The following is a 20,000-nucleotide window of genomic DNA, read 5'->3' as shown; positions in this document are numbered from 1 at the left end:
CAAACAACACAGCAGATGGGGAGAGGAGAGAGGAGAGGGGAAGGAAAGGAGATGAGAGGGAGGGGGGACATGGAGACAATAAGATTGCCTTTGATGTGAACAAAGTCTTTGAATATAAAATACAAAAATATTAAACAGTGTAATGATAAGGCCAGACAACTAGACATGACAACATTTCCAGAAGAGAAATTTCTGATACAATTTGTCAATATCAAACAAAAGTATATGAAATAATGAAAAATAAATAACCACACATTAAAGAACTTTGACTGTTGAGGTACATAAAAAAGTTTATTCATGAAAATAGTAAAAATTTTGAGAAACAATACCCTAGACTATGCTGATGGTGTGAAAAAGGAGTGACATCACAGCTGCTGAAGACTTGGTTGCCCTTTCTGATAGCTGGGCTGTGGTGAAGGAAGGATAAACATGGTTATTTTTAAACCACAAGCATGACTCAGTAATTTTATGTATCCACCCATCCATCCATCATCCAATACTACATTGCCCCATGAGGGGCATAAGAGCTCGGGGCTAGGAAAATTGGTCCTGACATTTAAGATGAGAGTGACCAGCCTCACTCATCCCTGAGTCGCATTACGTGAGCAATAACTCCAACCACCCCTTGGATATAAATCTTCATCGGCTCAATCTGATTGGAGTGCCGTAATTACCCACTAAACTACCAGGTGCCATAATTTGGTTATATGTTACCACCCAGCATAGTAAATGGTTTCCTGGTATACAGGAACCCACTTGGTTTGTCACTCAGTGTTGAGTCACCCACAGGCAGAAGGAAGAGGAAAGAATAAAGGATAGAAAGACTAAAGAGGGAATGTAAAGTCACCTGTAGGCAGAAGGATGTGGAATGAATGAAGGAAAGGACAGAAGAGGAAGGAAGGAATGGAGGGAGGAGAGGAAAGGGCAGACACACGAGAGCAGCACTACATCGAGTGAGTGGATGGTAAGCGCCCCCACTTACTATACCACAATTATACAGTAACATAATGCATGCTATATTCCGCAAATGTTTTACACTTGCTGTATCCTGTAATAACTACTCTATTTCTCTACATATAAAACACTGCACTGTTTAAAATACATCCCCAATTTTGGGAGACCAAGTCTAATGAAAAAAAGTTTTTGACTCCTAACCAACACCTACTACAACCTTAGCTTGATTTAGTCACATTCACACAAATATGAACTCACCTTTTGATATCTTCATTCAGCACTATTCATCAGCTAATACTGTAGTTTCTATCTATCTATCTATTGCCAGATGCCTCAATCCCTTTTGGGGTGGCCACAAACAAATTGCCTCCAAGTCGCCCTGTCCCCCGCCATTTCACTGCCCTGCTCCCAACTCACACCCCCCTCTCTCATATACCTCTCCACCCCATCCCTCCATCTCATCCTTGGCCTCCCCCTCCCTCTTCCACCCTCCACCTCACTCACATACACTCTCTTCGTCAGTCTTTCACCCTCCATCCTCTCCACATGGCCAAACCACCTCAGTGTGTTCCTCATAACGCTTCCTATCACATCCACATCCACACCACAACGCTCCTTTATATCCTCATTCATCAGCCTGTCTCTCCATGTGACTCCACAGGCTCCTCTTAAAAAACTCATTTCCACTGCTCTCACTCTTGACTTGTGTCCTTCCAACAATGTCCAAACTTCACTGTAGTTTCATTACTAATAAATATAAGACCTAAACAGTGAAAATCTGTATCTATCCCATCTATCTATATCCAAATGCCATAATTCTGTAAGGGGTGGCTGTTTGAATCGAGTTACTGGTTTTACAGGGAGGGGCACTAACCCTTCGTCAATCCACTTGTTGACATGTAGGGAATACGTATGGTTGGTTATGTGGTTGCCACCCAGCGCTGTAAATGGTTTCCTGGCTTACAGGAAACCATCAGGTTTGTCACTCAATGTAAAGCCACATGAGAAGGAAAGAAGAGTAATAAAAAGTGACAGCAAAGATGGGAGAGATTGGAAGAGAGGGTAGACAGAAAAAGATTGACAAATGTGGAAGAAGAAGCAGGCAGCATTACATCAAGTGAGTGGATGATGGTTGCCTCACATATAATGCTGTACTATATATAAAAATAAAGTAAATGACTGATGAACAGTACTTAATGGAGATTCTGAAAGGTGACAGTGCATGTGAGTGAAAACAGTTTTTGGTTCCAATGCTTTCTGCTGTGTTAGTTAAGAGATTTTTTTCCCTCAGAATTGCCCTTCCACAATTTAGGGTGCATCTTTCACAAAGCAGCATTTCATGCCACAAACTATGGTACACTCCACATCATCCCATTATTTTGCTATATAGTTATCACCCAGCATTGTAAATCATTTAATGGGTTACAGGAAACCATTAGGGTGATCACTCAATGTACAGCCACCAGAAGTGAAAAGAGAAGCACAGTAATAAAAAGTGACAGGAAGGATGAGAGAACTAGAAAGAGAGGAGGGCAGACACAGGAAAAGAAAGTTAAACATGAAGGAAGAAGTAGGCAGCAATAAATCAAGTGAGTAGATGATAGTTGCCACCACCAACCACCACGATAACAGGAAATTCCCTTTAGTAACAAACTTTCCTAAACAAAATAGTAAGAAGGCTTACTGGATGCCTAAATAACCATATACAAGAAGTTTCCCTCACCTGAGTGTTAGATGTTGTCAGACCAAGAGTGAGAGTTCGGGTTGAAGCGTACATGGTTGTCAATTATTTGGAAAAGTTCTGGGGGCTGAGGAATGCGGCCTGTCTCTAGTTTAGACCACACTGGCATGTCTGGCAGAGAGGGATTGAGAATTAAATAAAAGTTTGGGCTCAAAAAAAACAAACAAAAAAAAAAAACACAGTTCAGTCTCACTATAAAACCAGTGTATTCCTTAAGTGATAAAGCACTAGAACAATCATTAAAAAGTTATACCCTTTTCAGAAAATACCGATAAAAAATTGGTAGCGATTTCACTTGAATGATATTTTTCAACGGCCACCTCCATGATGCTCGTGCAGACATGATGATGCATACAAGCTGACAGTCAGCTGTCAGAGCCAAGATGGTCACCCAGTGTTTACGTTCATTATATGATCATCTGCCTTTCATCCTACTTTGTGCATGCAGGGCCACTGAAATACCATTGCTATCACCAGAAAACAGTGCAAGTGCTTAACAAATAGTGTAGTGTGCAAAATTAAGTGAAGTGATACCTTTTCGTGTGAAACACTAGAACCTGTGACTTGGAAATCATGTCAACCTTATGTTCCCAGTTTCCCCATGATGGGGCCTCCGGTTTGCTGACTGAAGCAAGATGGCAGCACAGTGTTTATAGTCACTGTGATCATCTGCCTTTCATTCAATTTTGTGCTTGAAAAGCCACAAAAACACCAATTCTATTCCCAAATAACAGTGCAAGTGCTCAACAAATGGTGCAGTATGCGATACAGTTGTCGTGATTTATGACAAAGGGAGGCAACGATCTTACAATAACACGAGCATTTAATTTCTCCCTTAATTATTCAGTAACACAATAATATCACTCAATTGCGTGGAAGAAACTGAGTGGGAAGTGGGTGCGTTTAGGTATTGGATTTCCAGATGGCAATGTTTGTTTACAACTCGCGCATTGTACTTTTGTCGATCGCTAATTGGCCTGGACCTGAGTCAACCCACACCCCATATCTGCTGCTTCCTGCCTCAGTTGTTGTTTTGACTCACTGTGCTTATAGGCATTAATTTATAAAATTCCTCACTCCTCATTTCATATCAGAACTCTACGCTAGCAGTTCCAACCCTGAAAGTGTTAACAACTAAGAAAAGCTTTTATTCCCATGGAAAAAGTAAAACCCAAACCCCGACTTGTCATTCTCAAATGGCGGTTACATCTCAAGCTAACCTCACAGTCACATTACTAATACACAAACATAAAACACTAGGATACTACATCCATCCATTCATCATCTAATCCTATGTTGCCCCACGAGGTGCTAGAAGCCCAAGGCTAGGCAAGCTGGTCCTGACATTTAAGATAAAAGTGACCAGCCTCACTCATCCCTGAGTGGCATTATGCGAGCAATAAACCCCAGCCACCCCTTGGATACAAACCTTCACCAGCTCAATCCGACTGGAGTGCTGTAATTACACACTAAACCACCAGATGCCAAAATATGGTTATATGGTTACCACCCAGCATAGTAAATGGTTCCCTGGTGTACAGGAAACCATTTGACTTGTCACTCAGTACTACAAAGTATATAATATAACTAAGAACACACAGCAGCAAGAAATTAATGCATTTTAACGTTGACAGTGAAACAATAACGTTAACAATGGCCATCCCAGGCCTCATGCGTTGTGTGTGTGTGTGTGTGTGTGTGTGTGTGTGTGTGTGTGTGTGTGTGTGTGTGTGTGTGTGTGTGTGTGTGTGTGTGTGTGTGTGCGCACCCAACACATGAGGCCTGGGGTGGCCATTGTTAAAGTTTTTTGTTTTACTGTCAACATCATAATGCATTAATTTCTTGTTGCAGCATGTTGATAATTATGTTATATACATTTAACCCTCTCAGGCACAGTCACGCGATTCGCATGACATGTGGATTTTCTCAATTTGTTCAGTCACTCGAATCACGTTCCTAAGCACAAAAAAATTAGCCAAAAATTAAGTTTCTAGCGAAATCGTGTCAAATTTTGACGAATTGTAGCAAGTATAGCGCTTTCCAATGGTAAGGCATTGGCAACACTGAGCTGCCTCATTGGGCCCAGCACATAGCAGTATACCTCAGTCTCTTCCAAGCACCCAGGCAGTGAGTTGCGTTGTGTCTTCAGTCCCTTTAAACTCCTACTAATTCTCCCCCTCCTTCCTGAGCCGAAGCCCCTATGGACTCAGTGTGATAATGCAATATTTATGAGCATATTTGTATGTGATATTGTTGATGGAACATAGATATATGCCACGAAAAGGAATTGTGTCCGTTATGAATCGTTAGGCCTACGACCCGATGCGTGTTCACTGTTGCAGGGTTTCACCTCTCACCCTCCCCAAGGCCCATGGCGTGATTACAAATACGTATATAATGAAGCCAATGCCTAAAGTGCATTTTGTGTGAAAGATATTGTGGCTGGTTTGGTGAAATTATGGTACCATAGTGTGGAACGGGGCAGGCATCACATACAGTTTTTATAGTCAGGAAGGAAGAATTAGAGGTGTTTAGTGATGGAATTATTGTGATTCTGATAGCGAAAATGCGTATGGAATTGTGTGAAATATACAGTATGTCCAACATGCTGCAGGTGTTCAAGAAGGAGTGTGGTGTGTGCCAATACAATAGAGTCGCAGTGAGTGTTCACCGAGAAATATTTCATGCATTCACTGACTTTGCTAAAACAAAGTGCAGGTGTCAGAGACAAGAAATATGCCACAGCCACATATACATACGTATGTTGTGCAGCGAATGTTCATGGAGAAATCTATTGTGTGGATTGCATGTGTTTTAGGCAAATGTATCGCAAGGAGAGAAGAAAATACGCCACACACACATACGCACACACACTCACCCACACCCACACGCACACGCTCACACACTACATAACTCCTCATCTTCAAGCTACTGCCAGCATCTCAACACCTCTGGAGGAAGTGAGTTATCCATATTTTGTTGATCTGTATATTGACCTATTTCTGTAGTTCAATATTTTTTATACAAATAAATAATGTTTTTTACATACACACATATGAGATGGAAGAAAGTTCAGCTTCTTTGTCAGAACCTGGCAAAAAGACTAGTAATGTCGAGTTTCTGACAGCACTATAAAAAACCTTATGATATTTTACGTGTATATTTTGAGTAAAAAAAGAAAATAATAAAACGTAATGAGCGAAAATATGTAGCCGTGGGTGAGGTAAGGAAAGAGTGTTTTTTATCTTGTGTGCGGGTGGGGAAGAGTATTCTACGTTTGTCGTCCAATTACTCCAAAACTATTGGACGTATCGATTTCCCGGAAGAACCATGATAAAGAGCAGTAAATTCTACGTAGGTTCATTTGCAGAATATAAGCCTCTGGGAGCATTTTCTGTTGGGAAAGTTGGGGGAACAGACTTTCGGTAAAGTCGAAAGCGCTCGGAGGGGTAATCTCACTTTGTCGGCCAATTACAGTACTCGAAAACTATTGGACGTATCGATTTCCTATAAGAACCATGATAAAGAGCAGGTGGGAGACGTGGAAGGTGTGTGTAGGATATTTACAGAAGAAATATGTGCAGCATGTGATGTGGTGTGTGGAAGGAAGAGAAGATGGAGGGGGGTGCAAGGAACAGCATGGTGGACTGAAGAGGTGAGACAGGCTGTGACACAAAAGAAGAAAGCATACAATGAATGGATGAGAAATAGGGGCGTGGAAGAAGTTGAGAGGCGGAAGAGAGTGTTATATGTAGAAAGAAAGAGAGAGGTGAAAAGATTAGTAAGAGAGAGTAAGAAGAGAGTGGATGAGGAATTTGGAAGGAATTTGAGTGTAAAGTGGAGGGACTGTAAGAAAATGTTCTGGAGAGAGGTGAAAAGAGTAAGACAGGGTGGAAGTGAAGTTAGCAGGGGAGTGAAAGATAAAAATGGTAGATTACTAGTGGAGAAGGGAGAAAAAGTGAGCAGATGGAGAGAACACTTTAAGGAATTGTTGAACATAGAGGATGGAAGTAATGCGAGTATAAGTGGCTGGGGAATGGCTGGGAGAAGGAGGGAGGAGAGAAGACAGGAAGAAATCAGTAGGATAGAAGTTGTGGAAGCAATGAAGAAAGTTAAATCGGGGAAGGCCCCAGGAATTGATGGAGTGTGGTGAAATGCTGAAGCATGGGGGAGAGATAGTAGTAGAATGGATGTGGAAGATGTGCAGATTGGCCTGGGAGGAAGGTAGAGTCCCGGAGTATTGGAAGTCAGGTATAATTATTCCCTTGTACAAAGGAAAAGGGGAAAAAGAAGTGTGTGGTAATCATAGGGGCATTTGTCTTCTTAGCATAATAGGAAAAGTGTATGGTAGGATACTTATTGACAGAGTTAGAGAAAGAACAGAGAAATTAGTTGGAGAAGAACAGGGAGGCTTTAGGAAGGGAAGAGGTTGTGTAGATCAGACATTCATTCTTAGATCTTTAGTGGAAAAGTTTCTAGAGAAGGGAAAGAAGTTGTATGCAGCTTTCATGGATTTGGAGAAAGCATATGACAGGGTGGATAGACAAGGATTGTGGAAAGTGTTAAGAATATATGGAGTAGATGGGAAGCTGCTGAATGCTGTGAAGAGTATGTACGATGGTGCGAAGGCTGCAGTGTGTGTTGATGGTGAACTAAGTGAATTTTTCTCTTTGAAAGTTGGGTTGAAACAGGGATGTGTCATGTCTCCATGGTTGTTCAATCTGTACATGGATGGGGTAATAAAAGAGGTACAAGGTAGGGTAGTGGATGTTGGAGTGGCCCTGGTGAGAGGGTATAGTGTTTGGAAACTCCCTGTACTGTTGTTTGCAGATGATACTGTGTTGTTGAGTGAAGACAAAGGGGAGCTGCTTGGTGGATGAGTTTGGGAGAGTGTGTATGAAACAGAATCTAAAGGTGAATGTAGGGAAGAGTAAAGTGATGGTCTTTGTGAGAGGTGAAGTCAGTGAATGTACAGCGAGGTTGGATGGTGAGGAATTGGAAAATGTGAGTACGTTTAAGTACTTGGGTAGTGTGATGAGTAAGGATGGAGGTTTGGAGGGTGAAGTGCTTGAAAGGGTACAGCAGGGAAGAAAGGTTGCTGGTTCTTTGAAAGCAGTGATAAGAAACAGGGAAGTGAGCATGGAAGTGAAAAAGTTACTACATGACAGTATTGTGATACCAACTCTAATGTACGGAAGTGAAGCTTGGACGTTGTTGGAAGGACACAAGTCAAGAGTGAGAGCAGTGGAAATGAGTTATTTAAGAGGAGCCTGTGGAGTCACATGGAGAGACAGGCTGACAAATGAGGATATAAAGGAACGTTGTGGTGTGGATGTGGATGTGATAGGAAGCGTTATGAGGAACACACTGAGGTGGTTTGGCCATGTGGAGAGGATGGAGGGTGAAAGACTGATGAAGAGAGCGTATGTGAGTGAGGTGGAGGGGGGAAGAGGGAGGGGGAGGCCGAGGATGTGATGGAGGGATGGGGTGGAGAGGTATATGAAAGAGGGGGGTGTGAGTTGGGAGCAGGGCAGTGAAATGGCGGAGGACAGGGCGACTTGGAGGCGATTTGTTTGTGGCCACCCTAAACAGGATTGAGGCGTCTGGCAATAGATAGATAGATAGAAATTCTACGTATGTACACAACATAACATCTATGATAAGAATTCGTTGTTACGTAGGCGGGAATATTGCATATGCTGTGCGCACATCACGAAAGTGACTACGGACGTGAGTTCCCAGTCGTTTTTGGCGATTTACTCGAGAACTATGAGGCGTATGGAAACCAAGAGGCGCTCATTAGAAAGCTGGTGAAATTCTGCATAATATTATGCAATAAAAACATAACATCTGCGAGAAAATTTCCATATTAGAGCTCCTTGATTTTTTTCAAAAATGGCTTTCAGTTTTTGGCTATTTTCTCAAAAACTACAAATCGTATGAACACCGGATTTGTCTCTTTAGAAAGCTGAAGAAATTCTCTAACAAAACTTCTAATAACATTTTCCTGTATGATGGAAAACACTCGAATGGTGATGTTGGGAAGTGAACGTGGCATAGCGAAATTTTATTCACGGCCGCCTAATGTTGTTTTATTCGTGTTTTCCTGTTTTTTTTTGGTGCTTATCAGCTAGACCAAACATCGACGAATAAGATGACATAGGTTTCATGGCAGTATATTGATGTTTGGGTGGCGAAAATAAGGAGAGAATACGTGTTATTTGCCACGCGCATGCAGCCGGGCCGGGCGGCTTTGCAGATAAAGTCGTGCGCCGGAAAACTTACTGAAACTCATCGTGCGTGAGAGGGTTAACATATTCTAGGTTTGTATCAGTAGTGGGACCAAGAGTGTTAAGCATGAAATCAGCTTGAGATGCAACTGCCACTTAAGAATGACAGGTGGGGTTGGGGTAGGGTAGGAGTATGGGGGAGGGTTGGAAGCTTGGGTAGAGGCGGGTGGAGCTTGTTTCGTCCTCCCCCCCTCCCCTCTTCCCTGGGTATACAGGGGTAGGGAAGGGGGCACGCCTGGGCAGAAATTAGTGATAGTGAGTGTATATACAGTATTTCAAATGCTTCCAGAGGTCCCTCCCAATAGTTAAAAAAAAAAAAAACAAGTACGAAAGACTCTCGGTTCCCTGCCATTCGGATTACAGGACTTTTACTGTATATACAGTAATGAGTGAGGTAGGGAAGGTATATGGAAGAAATATTATAGACAAAGTAAAAGAGATATCAGAAGTCATAGTGAGTGATGGACAGGGTGGCTTTAGAGTGGCAGAGGATGTGTGGATCAAATATTTGCCGTGAGACAGATAGCAGAGGAGGCTTGTGAGAAGGACCATAAGATGTTTATAGTATTTGTGGATCTGTAAAAAGTATACGACAAAGTGCACAGAGAAGGATTGTGGAAAGTTTTGCGCATGTACGGTGTAGATGGTAAGCTGCAAGGTGCCATCGAGTTTTTTTTTATGGTAGTGAAGCATGCGTATGGGTTAATCAGCATCTAGCAAATGGTTCACGATCAGTGTGGGCATGCGACAAGGTTGTGTGATGTTCCCATGGTTGTTCAATATATATATATGAATGGGGTGATAAGAAAAGTAAAAACACGAGTAATGGAGTAAGGGATGGCATTGGTAATGAATGGTGATGGATGGTATATCTCAAATTTGTTGTATGCTGATGATGCAGTACTGCTTGCAAATACAGGACAAGAACTTGGTAGGCTAGTGCAGAGTTTTGTTGAGGTCTGTCAGTGTCATGCCTTGAGTGTAAATGCAGAAAAGAGTTAAGTTTACTCCGTATCGTTTTTGTTTTTGTTTTTAAAGGCTCCAACATGCTTGCATGTGTCAGCCTTGGTCACCTAACGGCAGCTCTCCACGCTGCACGATCCATTGCAGCCTCCCTGTTCAGTCCCTTAACCCTGAAGTCACACTTAATGACCTCGTCCCATGTCTCTCTCGGTCTACCCCTCATAACCCCACCCCCAATATTAACACTTCTCACCTTCCTCACCCAATTATAATCCCCTATCCTCTCCACATGTCCAAATCATCTCAATCTACCTCTCCTCATCACAACACCAATACACTCCAGTCCCATCCTACCTCTCAACTCTCCCATCGTAAACCCAGCCCCTCCAGGCCTTGGACGCAGGGATGCACTGCACATCCACCTAATCATTGACACTTCTGTACGTCTGAGCCGGCGAATATCCTCCTCCTTCACTGCCCAGGTCTCACCACCATACAGCATTACGCTCCTAACACATGCTGCATACAAAGACCCCTTAGCATGTAAGGAGAGTCCTCTCAATGTCAGGAGAGGCAAGAGCTCCCTGAACTTCTTCCAACCACTTCTCACCCTAGCCACAGAGCTAGCTCTAGCCCCACCTCCAGCACACAACATGTCTCCCACACAACAAAACTCTTCCACACACTCAAGAGATTCACCAGCAAGTTCAATCCTTTCACGGCTGACAATCTCCACCTGCTCACCCCGACACGCCGTATATATAAAATCAGCATTATTTCGCAGTCTACCTCTGATACCACTACATCTCTTATGTAGTGCGATGTTACAGTGAATGGAGAGAGACTGGAATTGCTAGGAGTTCAAATACATGGGTAAAGTGATAGAAAAGAGAGGAAAATGTGCAAATGAAGTAGAAAGTAGAGTGACACAAGGAAGAAAAGTACCTGGTGCAATGAAGGCCTTTATAAGATACAGAAGCTCGAGTGTTGCAGCTTACATGAAGGAGTGTTAGTGCCAACTTTAACATATGGATGTGACACTATGGTGTGGCATGAAAATGAAATGTCAAAAGTAAGAGCAGCGGAGACGGGACTGCTGAGGAATGTATGTGGAGTACAGAGGGTGGATAGGATACGAAATAATGTGATTTGTAAAAGACAGGGAGTGAGGAAGTAGGTGGACACCAGAATCAAAGAGAGTGTACTGAGATGGTATGGTTATGTGGAAAGAATGGATAATAACAGAGTGGTGAAAAAGGTACCGTATATCTGAGTGAATCTGAAGGAGGGAGGAGGTGAGGTAGGCCAAGGAGAAGGTGGAGAGATATGGTGGATGAGTGTGTGAAGAACAGAGGTTTGGAAGTCAGTGAGGCTAAGGAACTGACAAGAAACTGAGCTGGCTGGATGAATGCTGTATGGAGAAGTGCATGATCAGGGATTTGGCACCCCTTTTTAACGTGGCAGTGTCCGGATTGACTCAATCGGATATGTTTATGTGAAGCTACAGAACGTGGTGAATGTTTTTGGCGTATCCGATAGAGCCAGGATTCTGGGGGCTTGAATGATGAGTGAATGGAAGCGTGGCCCACTGGATTGGGCAAATTTGGGTTGATTGGACACTGCTACTCCATACCCTGCCCTAGGGTGGGAAAGAAGGTCCTGATGATGATGATGATGATGATGAATACAGTAATCCCTCATTTATCTGGACATTATAGAGCCAAAAGCGTGTACAGGTAGTGGTAACATCTGGATAATGAACACTATTCCCCTACCATACACAGACCATACCTATACCCAACCTCCAACCTATAAGGTACCTAATCTATTTGTACAGTACCTATGCTTAATATGGCAATGTTTTCTGGTCATTCAGGCATATTTAGACATCAAAACACACAAAGGAATATCCAAAGTAATGTTAAACACCAAGAAAATCATGCAGACAAACACTGAAAACCAAAAAACACCCTACCTACACACTACTATATGTACAATACCCCTCCTAATTTTGGCACTGTTTTCAGGTCAATCTGCCATATTTAAACATCAAGACACACTTAGGAATATCCAAAGTAATGCTAAACACCAAGAAAACCATTAAAAAAAAAAAAAAAAAAAAAAAAAAAAAAAAAAAAGACCTATACACGACTATGTACATAACCCCTCCTAATTTTGGCACTGTTTTCAGGTCAATCTGCCATATTTTGACATCAAAACACACATTGGAATATCCAGAGTAAAAAAAAAAAAAAACACCCAACCTATATCCTACTGTATGTACATTACCCTCCTAATTTTGGCCCTGTTTTCTGGTCAATCAGGCATATTGAGACATCAAAACACATATAGGATCATCCATAATAATGCTAAACATCAAGAAAACAATGCATAACCAACAAAAATCCACAAAAAACCTGAAGACAGTTTGAAAATTAGTTATCTTTGGCAAGTGATTGCTCCCAAGGTTCAAAAAAAATTCCACAGACAAAGATGCCACTGGAAATTGGTTATATTGGTATAAATGGGATACCACCATCTTTGCTGGTGTTTATACTATAAGATAAGCTAATAAAAACACATAAAACTTTTAAGTAAAAGTACAGAAATGCAAAGAGTATAAAGTTTTCAGGAGTAAAACTTACCTTCATATGACTTCCCACCATCCTAGTGCAAAATTTTGTCAGCACCTTCCAAGAATTAAGCATATGTCTAGAATCAGAATTTCATGAGCTTTCTTGTGTATTTCACGGAATTTCAATAATACCAGTAATAGTTAAGTCGCAAAAAAATGTGAAAATTCATGAGTCAGTGTTATCACCAAGGAAGAGGGTAGGGACTGAGGGAGTGAGGGGGGAGCCAGGAGGGTATGGAGGAGGGACGGGTGGGGGGGAAAAGCAAGGCTGTGGGCAGGATTCTCCTCCTCCTGTCAACAGGCAGATGGGTGTTTTTACCGTACATTTACTCGTGGCTTGCAGTCTGTTAGACGCCAAGTAGCCATGCGGAAACACAACTCATGGTGACCGGGGGACTTTCGATGTTTGGTAGAGAGGCAGACGGCCGCTGTCATCGAATATGTACTCGTGGCTTGTGGTCTGTGTTCGATGGTGGTGGTGGATGGGAAAGACTCAACTCGGACATTGGACGTTTGGTAGTGACGCAGACGGCCGCTGTCACCGAACACATGCTTGTGGCTTCTAGTCTATGTTCAATGGTGGTGGCAGTTGGGAAAGACTTAGCCAGGTGGCTGCGTGACACTGGACATTCAGCATGGATGTGTACAGACGTTTTGATACTGCTAGTGGGTTACAGTCACATTACTCGAGTGCTGGAGGTTCGTTGGGAGTGATCAGATGAGCACGTGGCTTTGACCATTCAGTACAGGAGCGGATGGACATTTTAGCTCTGGTTGTGGGTTACGGACTACTTCCTGCTCACAGCTCGAGCCCAGTGGCCAGGATACCAAATTGTGGAACATGTCAGTTGGCCAGCCGAAGTTCTTGAGGACTTTTATGTCCAGATAGTAGCAAGTAAATTCAAATGATGGTTTAACCCCTTAACCGTGGGGATGGCTGGGCCGCGCCATGCCCCTCCTGTTGGGATAGCAGGAAATCTAGACAATACACGATAAATTAGCTACTTCCAGGTCATTGGAAGTAGCACTTAGCCTTCCCCCCTCCCTTTTTTTTATACATTTTTCAGTATGAGAATAGGTCATAAGGGACATTTCAATGGGTAATGAACGGGGAAAATTAGCGACCAAGTGCACGTGGGGTGTTGCCAGGTGATAAATTACCTACTTCATGGCCAATGGCAGTATCAATTAGCCCTTTCCCTTTTTTTTTTTTTTTATGTACAGGGTGTCCCGGAAGGTAAGTCAAAAACTTTGGGAAATGATAGAGGAGCGAATTCTAAGGAAAAAATGTTATATGAGCATGTGTCCAAATCTCAACCGTTACGGAGCTACAATTACTGATGACCTTATGGATGAATTATGAAGGAGACCATTTTCGCCCATAAGGTTGTCAGTAATAATATTGTAGCTCCGTAACGGTTGAGATTTGGACACATGTTCATATAACATTTTTTGCTCAGAATTCCCTCATCTGTCATTTCTCAAAGTTTTTGCCTTACCTCCTGGGACACCCTGTATATTTTTTAGTATGAGAATAGGGCATAGGGCACATTTCAATGGAAAAAGTGAATGGAAAAAACCAGCCGGGAGTTGCATTGCACAGCCAGGCTGTAGCTAGGCAGGGGAGGGGGCAAGGGAGGAGATGTGGGGAGGTGAGGCAAACACAGAAACATGGCTAAAATGGTAACACTGGACGCGAGTACTAGAGGTATTAGCAGCGCTGCCTATACCTACACACTGGCAGTACTGATAAATGACACAAGACTGCACTTGAAAGCCCGAGCAATTTAAAAAATCCCTGGATCACAGAAGTGACGCCCAGCGGTATGGTACTTATGTAACGGGTGTCACAGTAGTGACGCCACAAGGAAAGGCAGGAAGTTGCAGAGATTGGGCGTGCTTTAGGCCTTGCAGTTTCCACTTTTGGGACTGTGACGAAGAAAAAGACGATGTACTGTACAAGAAAATGGCCACCTCCTCCTCTGCATCTTCATCTGCCTGCCAGGCCACGAGGACCCTCAGCTGTAGAACAGGTATTGCTTACTTCAAAATAGGTGGGGTAAAGTTTAGGTGGGGGGTCCAAGGGGGTCTTGGGATGCATCCCCCCATCTCTTTGTATATTTCAATGGGGGAAAAGCGTTCTGATACACGAAATTTTGGATTATGAAAGGTTTTCTTGGTCCCTATCCAATTCGTATATTGAAAATTCAGTGTGTGTGTGTGTGTGTGTGTGTGTGTGGTCATAAATAATCACCTATCCTCTGGTTCCCCGTGCCTCAGGCTGGCTCAGTCACACTGGAGTAAGAGGGGCAGAGAGGGAGGGGCCAGAGAGAGAAGGGATGGTGGGTGGGGGGATGAGTGATGGTGCAGGGGTAGATTGAAGGAGGGGAGGGAGGGTAGGTAGGAGAAGGGGAATGATATGCGAAGTGGTGGTCACATTATTTGTCTCTTTCATTCAGGGCATGATATACAGGAGTTATTATTTGGTAGACAGTGCTGCATTACACCTTGTATAGCAGTGCCAGATAACAACCTTTAGAGAGGTGGTGATACCAAGGGCTGGCTCTTGAGAGAAATATACTGATGTGACAGATCAAACATTAATGCAGAACCATGGAGACTGTGTGGGGCCAGGTTGTCAACGCGTGGGAGCCAGAGAACGAAAGGACACGGGTCTGCCTCCTCCAGCACATCAAGGACGAGTGGGAGTTGTTCAGACAAAACCAGCAAACCATCATCAACACTGTTTCCTCGGTGCTGCAAAGACTGCAAGAGGTTATTAAGGCAGGAAGCCACTGGACTACCTACTAAGGCTTTCCTGGCTGCTTTGGCTAGACCAATGTCGGTAAACATTGACATAGATACATTTTGGGAGTTTGGGTTGGATTTTGTTTCATATTCCTTCTAACAGATTATGAGATATCGTTATTATATCCACCCAAGTGCACAAACGTCAAAATAATGTATTTACCTTTTATGAACAATTATTTTATATAGCCTTTTCATATACAGTAGAGACACCATAATATATTTGACATGATGGTGACTATTGAGGGAGTATATAGCAAAAGAATGATCATATTTAAAAGGGACACAGCCATGTCACAGGTTGCATATGATATTAAGTTCCAAAATTTAATTAGGGTAGAGGACGTTTCTTATAAAAAGATTACGGAAGTCAGCCAGCCAGATTCCATTCTGTGTCTAAAGTCAAAAATACACGGATAAACACAAATATCTGGCTCCATACTATTGTTTGATCTGTCACGTCAGTAGAGTTCTTTCAAAAGCCAGCCCTTGATATCACCACCTATCTAAAGCTTGTTATCTGATGCCGTTATACATGCTGTAATGCAGAATTATCTACCTAATATTAACTCTGTTATATCACGACCTGAATGAAAGAAAACAGACAAATTATGTGACCACCACTTTGCATTTCGTTCTCCCTCCTCTACCTCCCCTCCCTCACTCCACCCTTGTACCATCACTCGTCCCACCACCCACGTTCCCTTCTCTCCCCCCCTCCAGCCCCTCTTACTCCAGTGTGACTTGCCACGCATAAAGGAGCCAGCCTGAGGCACAGGATACCAGAGAATAGGTGATTATTTATGACCATGAGAGTATATATATATATACACAAATCCCTCTAATATCCGAACGCCCAATATCCGAACATCCCCACTAACCGGACATAATCCTCCTGGGATCCAATATTCCCAAAATGGGCCAAAAACCGCAAAAAATTCGAAAAAAATCTGACTTTTTTCCCTCCCATAATTTGAAATTCCCGCCTGGCGCCAAACAGCCGTTACACCATGGTCCCTTCACCCCTTCCTTCCTCCCCCTCCCCCCTCCCCTGTCAGGTTGCCATTTGGTATTTTTCATTACCAAGTGTGGGCCAATTTGGTAATGAAAAATTCGTTTGGTAATGCATTAGAATAATGCATTACCAAATGGATTTTTCACATGTATGAGGATACACAGGATGGAGATGGTGGATTGTTTGCTCTCTCTGATTAATCTGCTACCCTACATAGTGTGAAAATAATCAACATGGTGTTAGTTATGAGAGTGATTACATGTATTTCCCACTTGTATATATAATTAGTGAAGAATATATGCTAGCTTTTCTGAATTTGGTAATGAAAAGTTATATTTGACAATGAAAGTTGAGGAGATTGGTAATGTGGCTGTTGCGATCTGGCAACTCTGTTACCCCACCAACATCAACAGTCACAGCTTAACTCCGATGGAGAGCAGATACTCATAACAGTGCAAGCCACAGGTGCTTGTTTTTTGTGAATAAACAGTGAATAAACTGCAATACCTTGCCACTAGAACACACAGGAATTTACAGTGTTGTGCAGTGTTAAGAAATTAGAATTTAGAGTGCAGAGGATTAACTGTGGACTGCAAACTGGCGGTTCAAACCAGTCCAAGAGCAAGGGACTTGTAAGTACCCAGAATGTTTAATATTGTATAAACTCACCTCTAAAACCTCATTTTATGGTTCTTTTGCATTTATTTCAGTCTTTTAAGTCCCTTATTGGTGTGATTTGGGTCTTAAATAGGTGCTATGCATGTCCAGAGGGAGTTGTATAGGTGTTTTTCAGAGTTAGGGTCCATAAGTACAAGTCCATAAGCTGGGGCCCAATATCCGGACAGGACCACTATCCGGACCTGCCTATGGCTCTATTGATCCGGATATTGGAGGGGTTACTGTATATATATATATATATATATCTATTGCCAGACGCCTCAATCCTGTTTGGGGTGGCCACAAACAAATTGCCTCCAAGTCGCCCTGTCCCCCGCCATTTCACTGCCCTGCTCCCAACTCACCCCCTCCTCTCTCATATACCTCTCCACCCCATCCCTCCATCTCATCCACGGCTTCCCCCTCCCTCTTCCCCCCTCCACCTCACTCACATACACTCTCTTCGTCAGTCTTTCACCCTCCATCCTCTCCACATGGCCAAACCACCTCAGTGTGTTCCTCATAACGCTTCCTATCACATCCACATCAACACCACAATGCTCCTTTATATCCTCATTCGTCAGCCTGTCTCTCCATGTGACTCCACAGGCTCCTCTTAAATAACTCATTTCCACTGCTCTCACTCTTGACTTGTGTCCTTCCAACAACATCCAAGCTTCACTTCCGTACGTTAGAGTTGGTATCACAATACTGTCATGTAGTAACTTTTTCACTTCCATGCTCACTTCCCTGTTTTTTATCACAAGCTTTCAAAGAACCAGCAACCTTTCTTCCCTGCTGTACCCTTTCAAGCACTTCACCCTCCAAACCTCCATCCTTACTCATCACACTACCCAAGTACTTAAACGTACTCACATTTTCCAATTCCTCACCATCCAACCTCGCTGCACATTCACTGACTTCACCTCTCTCAAAGACCATCACTTTACTCTTCCCTACATTCACCTTTAGATTCCGTTTCTTACACACTCTCCCAAACTCATCCATCAAGCCTTGCAGCTCCCCTTCATCTTCACTCAACAACACAGTATCATCTGCAAACAACAGTACAGGGAGTTTCCAAACACTATCCTCTCTCACCAGGGCCACTCCAACATCCACTACCCTACCTTGTACCTCTTTTATTACCCCATCCATGTACAGATTGAACAACCATGGAGACATGACACATCCCTGTTTCAACCCAACTTTCAAAGAGAAAAATTCACTTAGTTCACCATCCACACACACTGCAGCCTTCGCACCATCGTACATACTCTTCACAGCATTCAACAACTTCCCATCTACTCCATATATTCTTAACACTTTCCACAATCCTTGTCTATCCACCCTGTCATATGCTTTCTCCAAATCCATGAAAGCCGCATACAACTTCTTTCCCTTCTCTAGAAACTTTTCCACTAAAGATCTAAGAATGAATATCTGATCTACACAACCTCTTCCCTTCCTAAAGCCTCCCTGTTCTTCTCCAACTAATTTCTCTGTTCTTTCTCTAACTCTGTCAATAAGTATCCTACCATTCACTTTTCCTATTATACTAAGAAGACAAATGCCCCTATGATTACCACACACTTCTTTTTCCCCTTTTCCTTTGTACAAGGGAATAATTATACCTGACTTCCAATCCTCCGGGACTCTACCTTCCTCCCAGGCCAATCTGTACATCTTCCACATCCATTCTACTACTATCTCTCCCCCATGCTTCAGAATTAGTAATATCACCATTACAAAATACAGTCAAGTCCCACATAATGTGTGACTTTCATACCTGACATCCATCATATTATGAGCTTTTTGCATAGTACTGTAAGTTTTAACCCTTTACTAGCTGCCAGCATCAAATGACCAGTGGCAGTGACAGCAAATTAGCACAAACAACTATAGGAAGGGAACAGAGGTCACTGGTATGTTTACACAACCCTACTCTACCATCCCAAGCACTCAGGAGTCAGGTAGGCTATTTACTTCGGATGTTTTTGTCTGAATGTTTCCATGTTAAGGGTACATGAGCAGTAATTTTATGAATTCTTCTGCAAATCACATGATGGGTTTAGGAAGCTAAAAAACACAGTGCCAGGTGTGCTGGATGATTCTCATCACATCCACAAGAAAAAGAAAAAAGACTGTCGAACTTTGAAAAAATGGTCCCAGGACTGGCCTTGGGTGCATGAAAATACATTACTTCACTGCTACTGGAAGGTTATTAACCTTATGGAATACTTATTTAACCTAATCTCAAGCTCAATGTCCTCCTGACCCTTCAGCCTATAACATCACCCCCATAACAACCCTCCAGTTACCAAAAGCCTACCAAACATCACTATTATAGGCTAGAATGATCATTCTATGCGCACAGCCTGATAAAAAGTTTTCCTTCCCATACAAGTCTCCCTCCAAGACTCGCCCACCAACATCACTCCCTGTTCAACAACACTAATGTCTTACAGCTGCTCACTAGCAAGCTCATACGTCACAGATGAGATGAATCTCTCATGTGCTCGCTTATTAGCTATGGTTGACAGTTGTGTAGTGCTGTGTGTGGGGTACATTGTGTAATTCTTGTACTCATCAAGGCTGGATCCAGTCTTACTGTCAGACTGCACTCTCTGGTATGAATTTGCATAATCCTGTTTTCTTGGGTTCTGTCATCAGTGAGTCACATTCTAGATGCTTCACATTGTAAATATGGTGCATTATATGCAACTGGAGAGTAAATCATAAAAGGAAAAAAAAAAAAAAAAATCAATGCTCTTCCTTACCATTAAATGATATCTCAAAGGCGCCTGTCGAGATTAGCTGGCCCTCGATGGCATTGCCCAGGAAGAAAAGCATCATACAAGCATAGATTTTGTTTGAGGTAAGCCATGACCACCAGCTGGGGGTGTCCTGTCCAAGCCACTCCCATGCATTGAAGTT

At 42.8% G+C, this 20,000-nt stretch overlaps 1 protein-coding gene across 1 annotated transcript in view; it reads right to left on the bottom strand.

Moving 5' to 3' along the window:
• The window catches only part of SelT (selenoprotein T), a 60,843-nt gene that overhangs the window by 2,020 nt on the left and 38,823 nt on the right, over positions 1–20,000 (bottom strand). Inside the window, exons 3-5 of the mRNA XM_080273527.1 lie at positions 19,844–20,000; positions 2,678–2,806; positions 1–407 (exon numbers count right to left, since the gene is read on the bottom strand). The exon at positions 1–407 is cut by the window's left edge and continues 2,020 nt beyond it; the exon at positions 19,844–20,000 is cut by the window's right edge and continues 39 nt beyond it. Of these exons, the coding sequence (XP_080129653.1) occupies positions 2,685–2,806; positions 19,844–20,000 (279 nt within the window). The 3' untranslated portion in view covers positions 1–407; positions 2,678–2,684. The remainder of the gene's footprint in view (positions 408–2,677; positions 2,807–19,843) is intronic.

Source organism: Coenobita brevimanus, chromosome 55, assembly GCF_032717465.1.
Source record: "Coenobita brevimanus isolate Jiangsu-jjx chromosome 55, ASM3271746v2, whole genome shotgun sequence".
Taxonomy (NCBI): Eukaryota; Metazoa; Arthropoda; class Malacostraca; order Decapoda; family Coenobitidae; genus Coenobita; species Coenobita brevimanus.
Note: the sequence above shows the minus strand (reverse complement) of the source record. Positions and strands in the feature narration are given on the sequence as shown.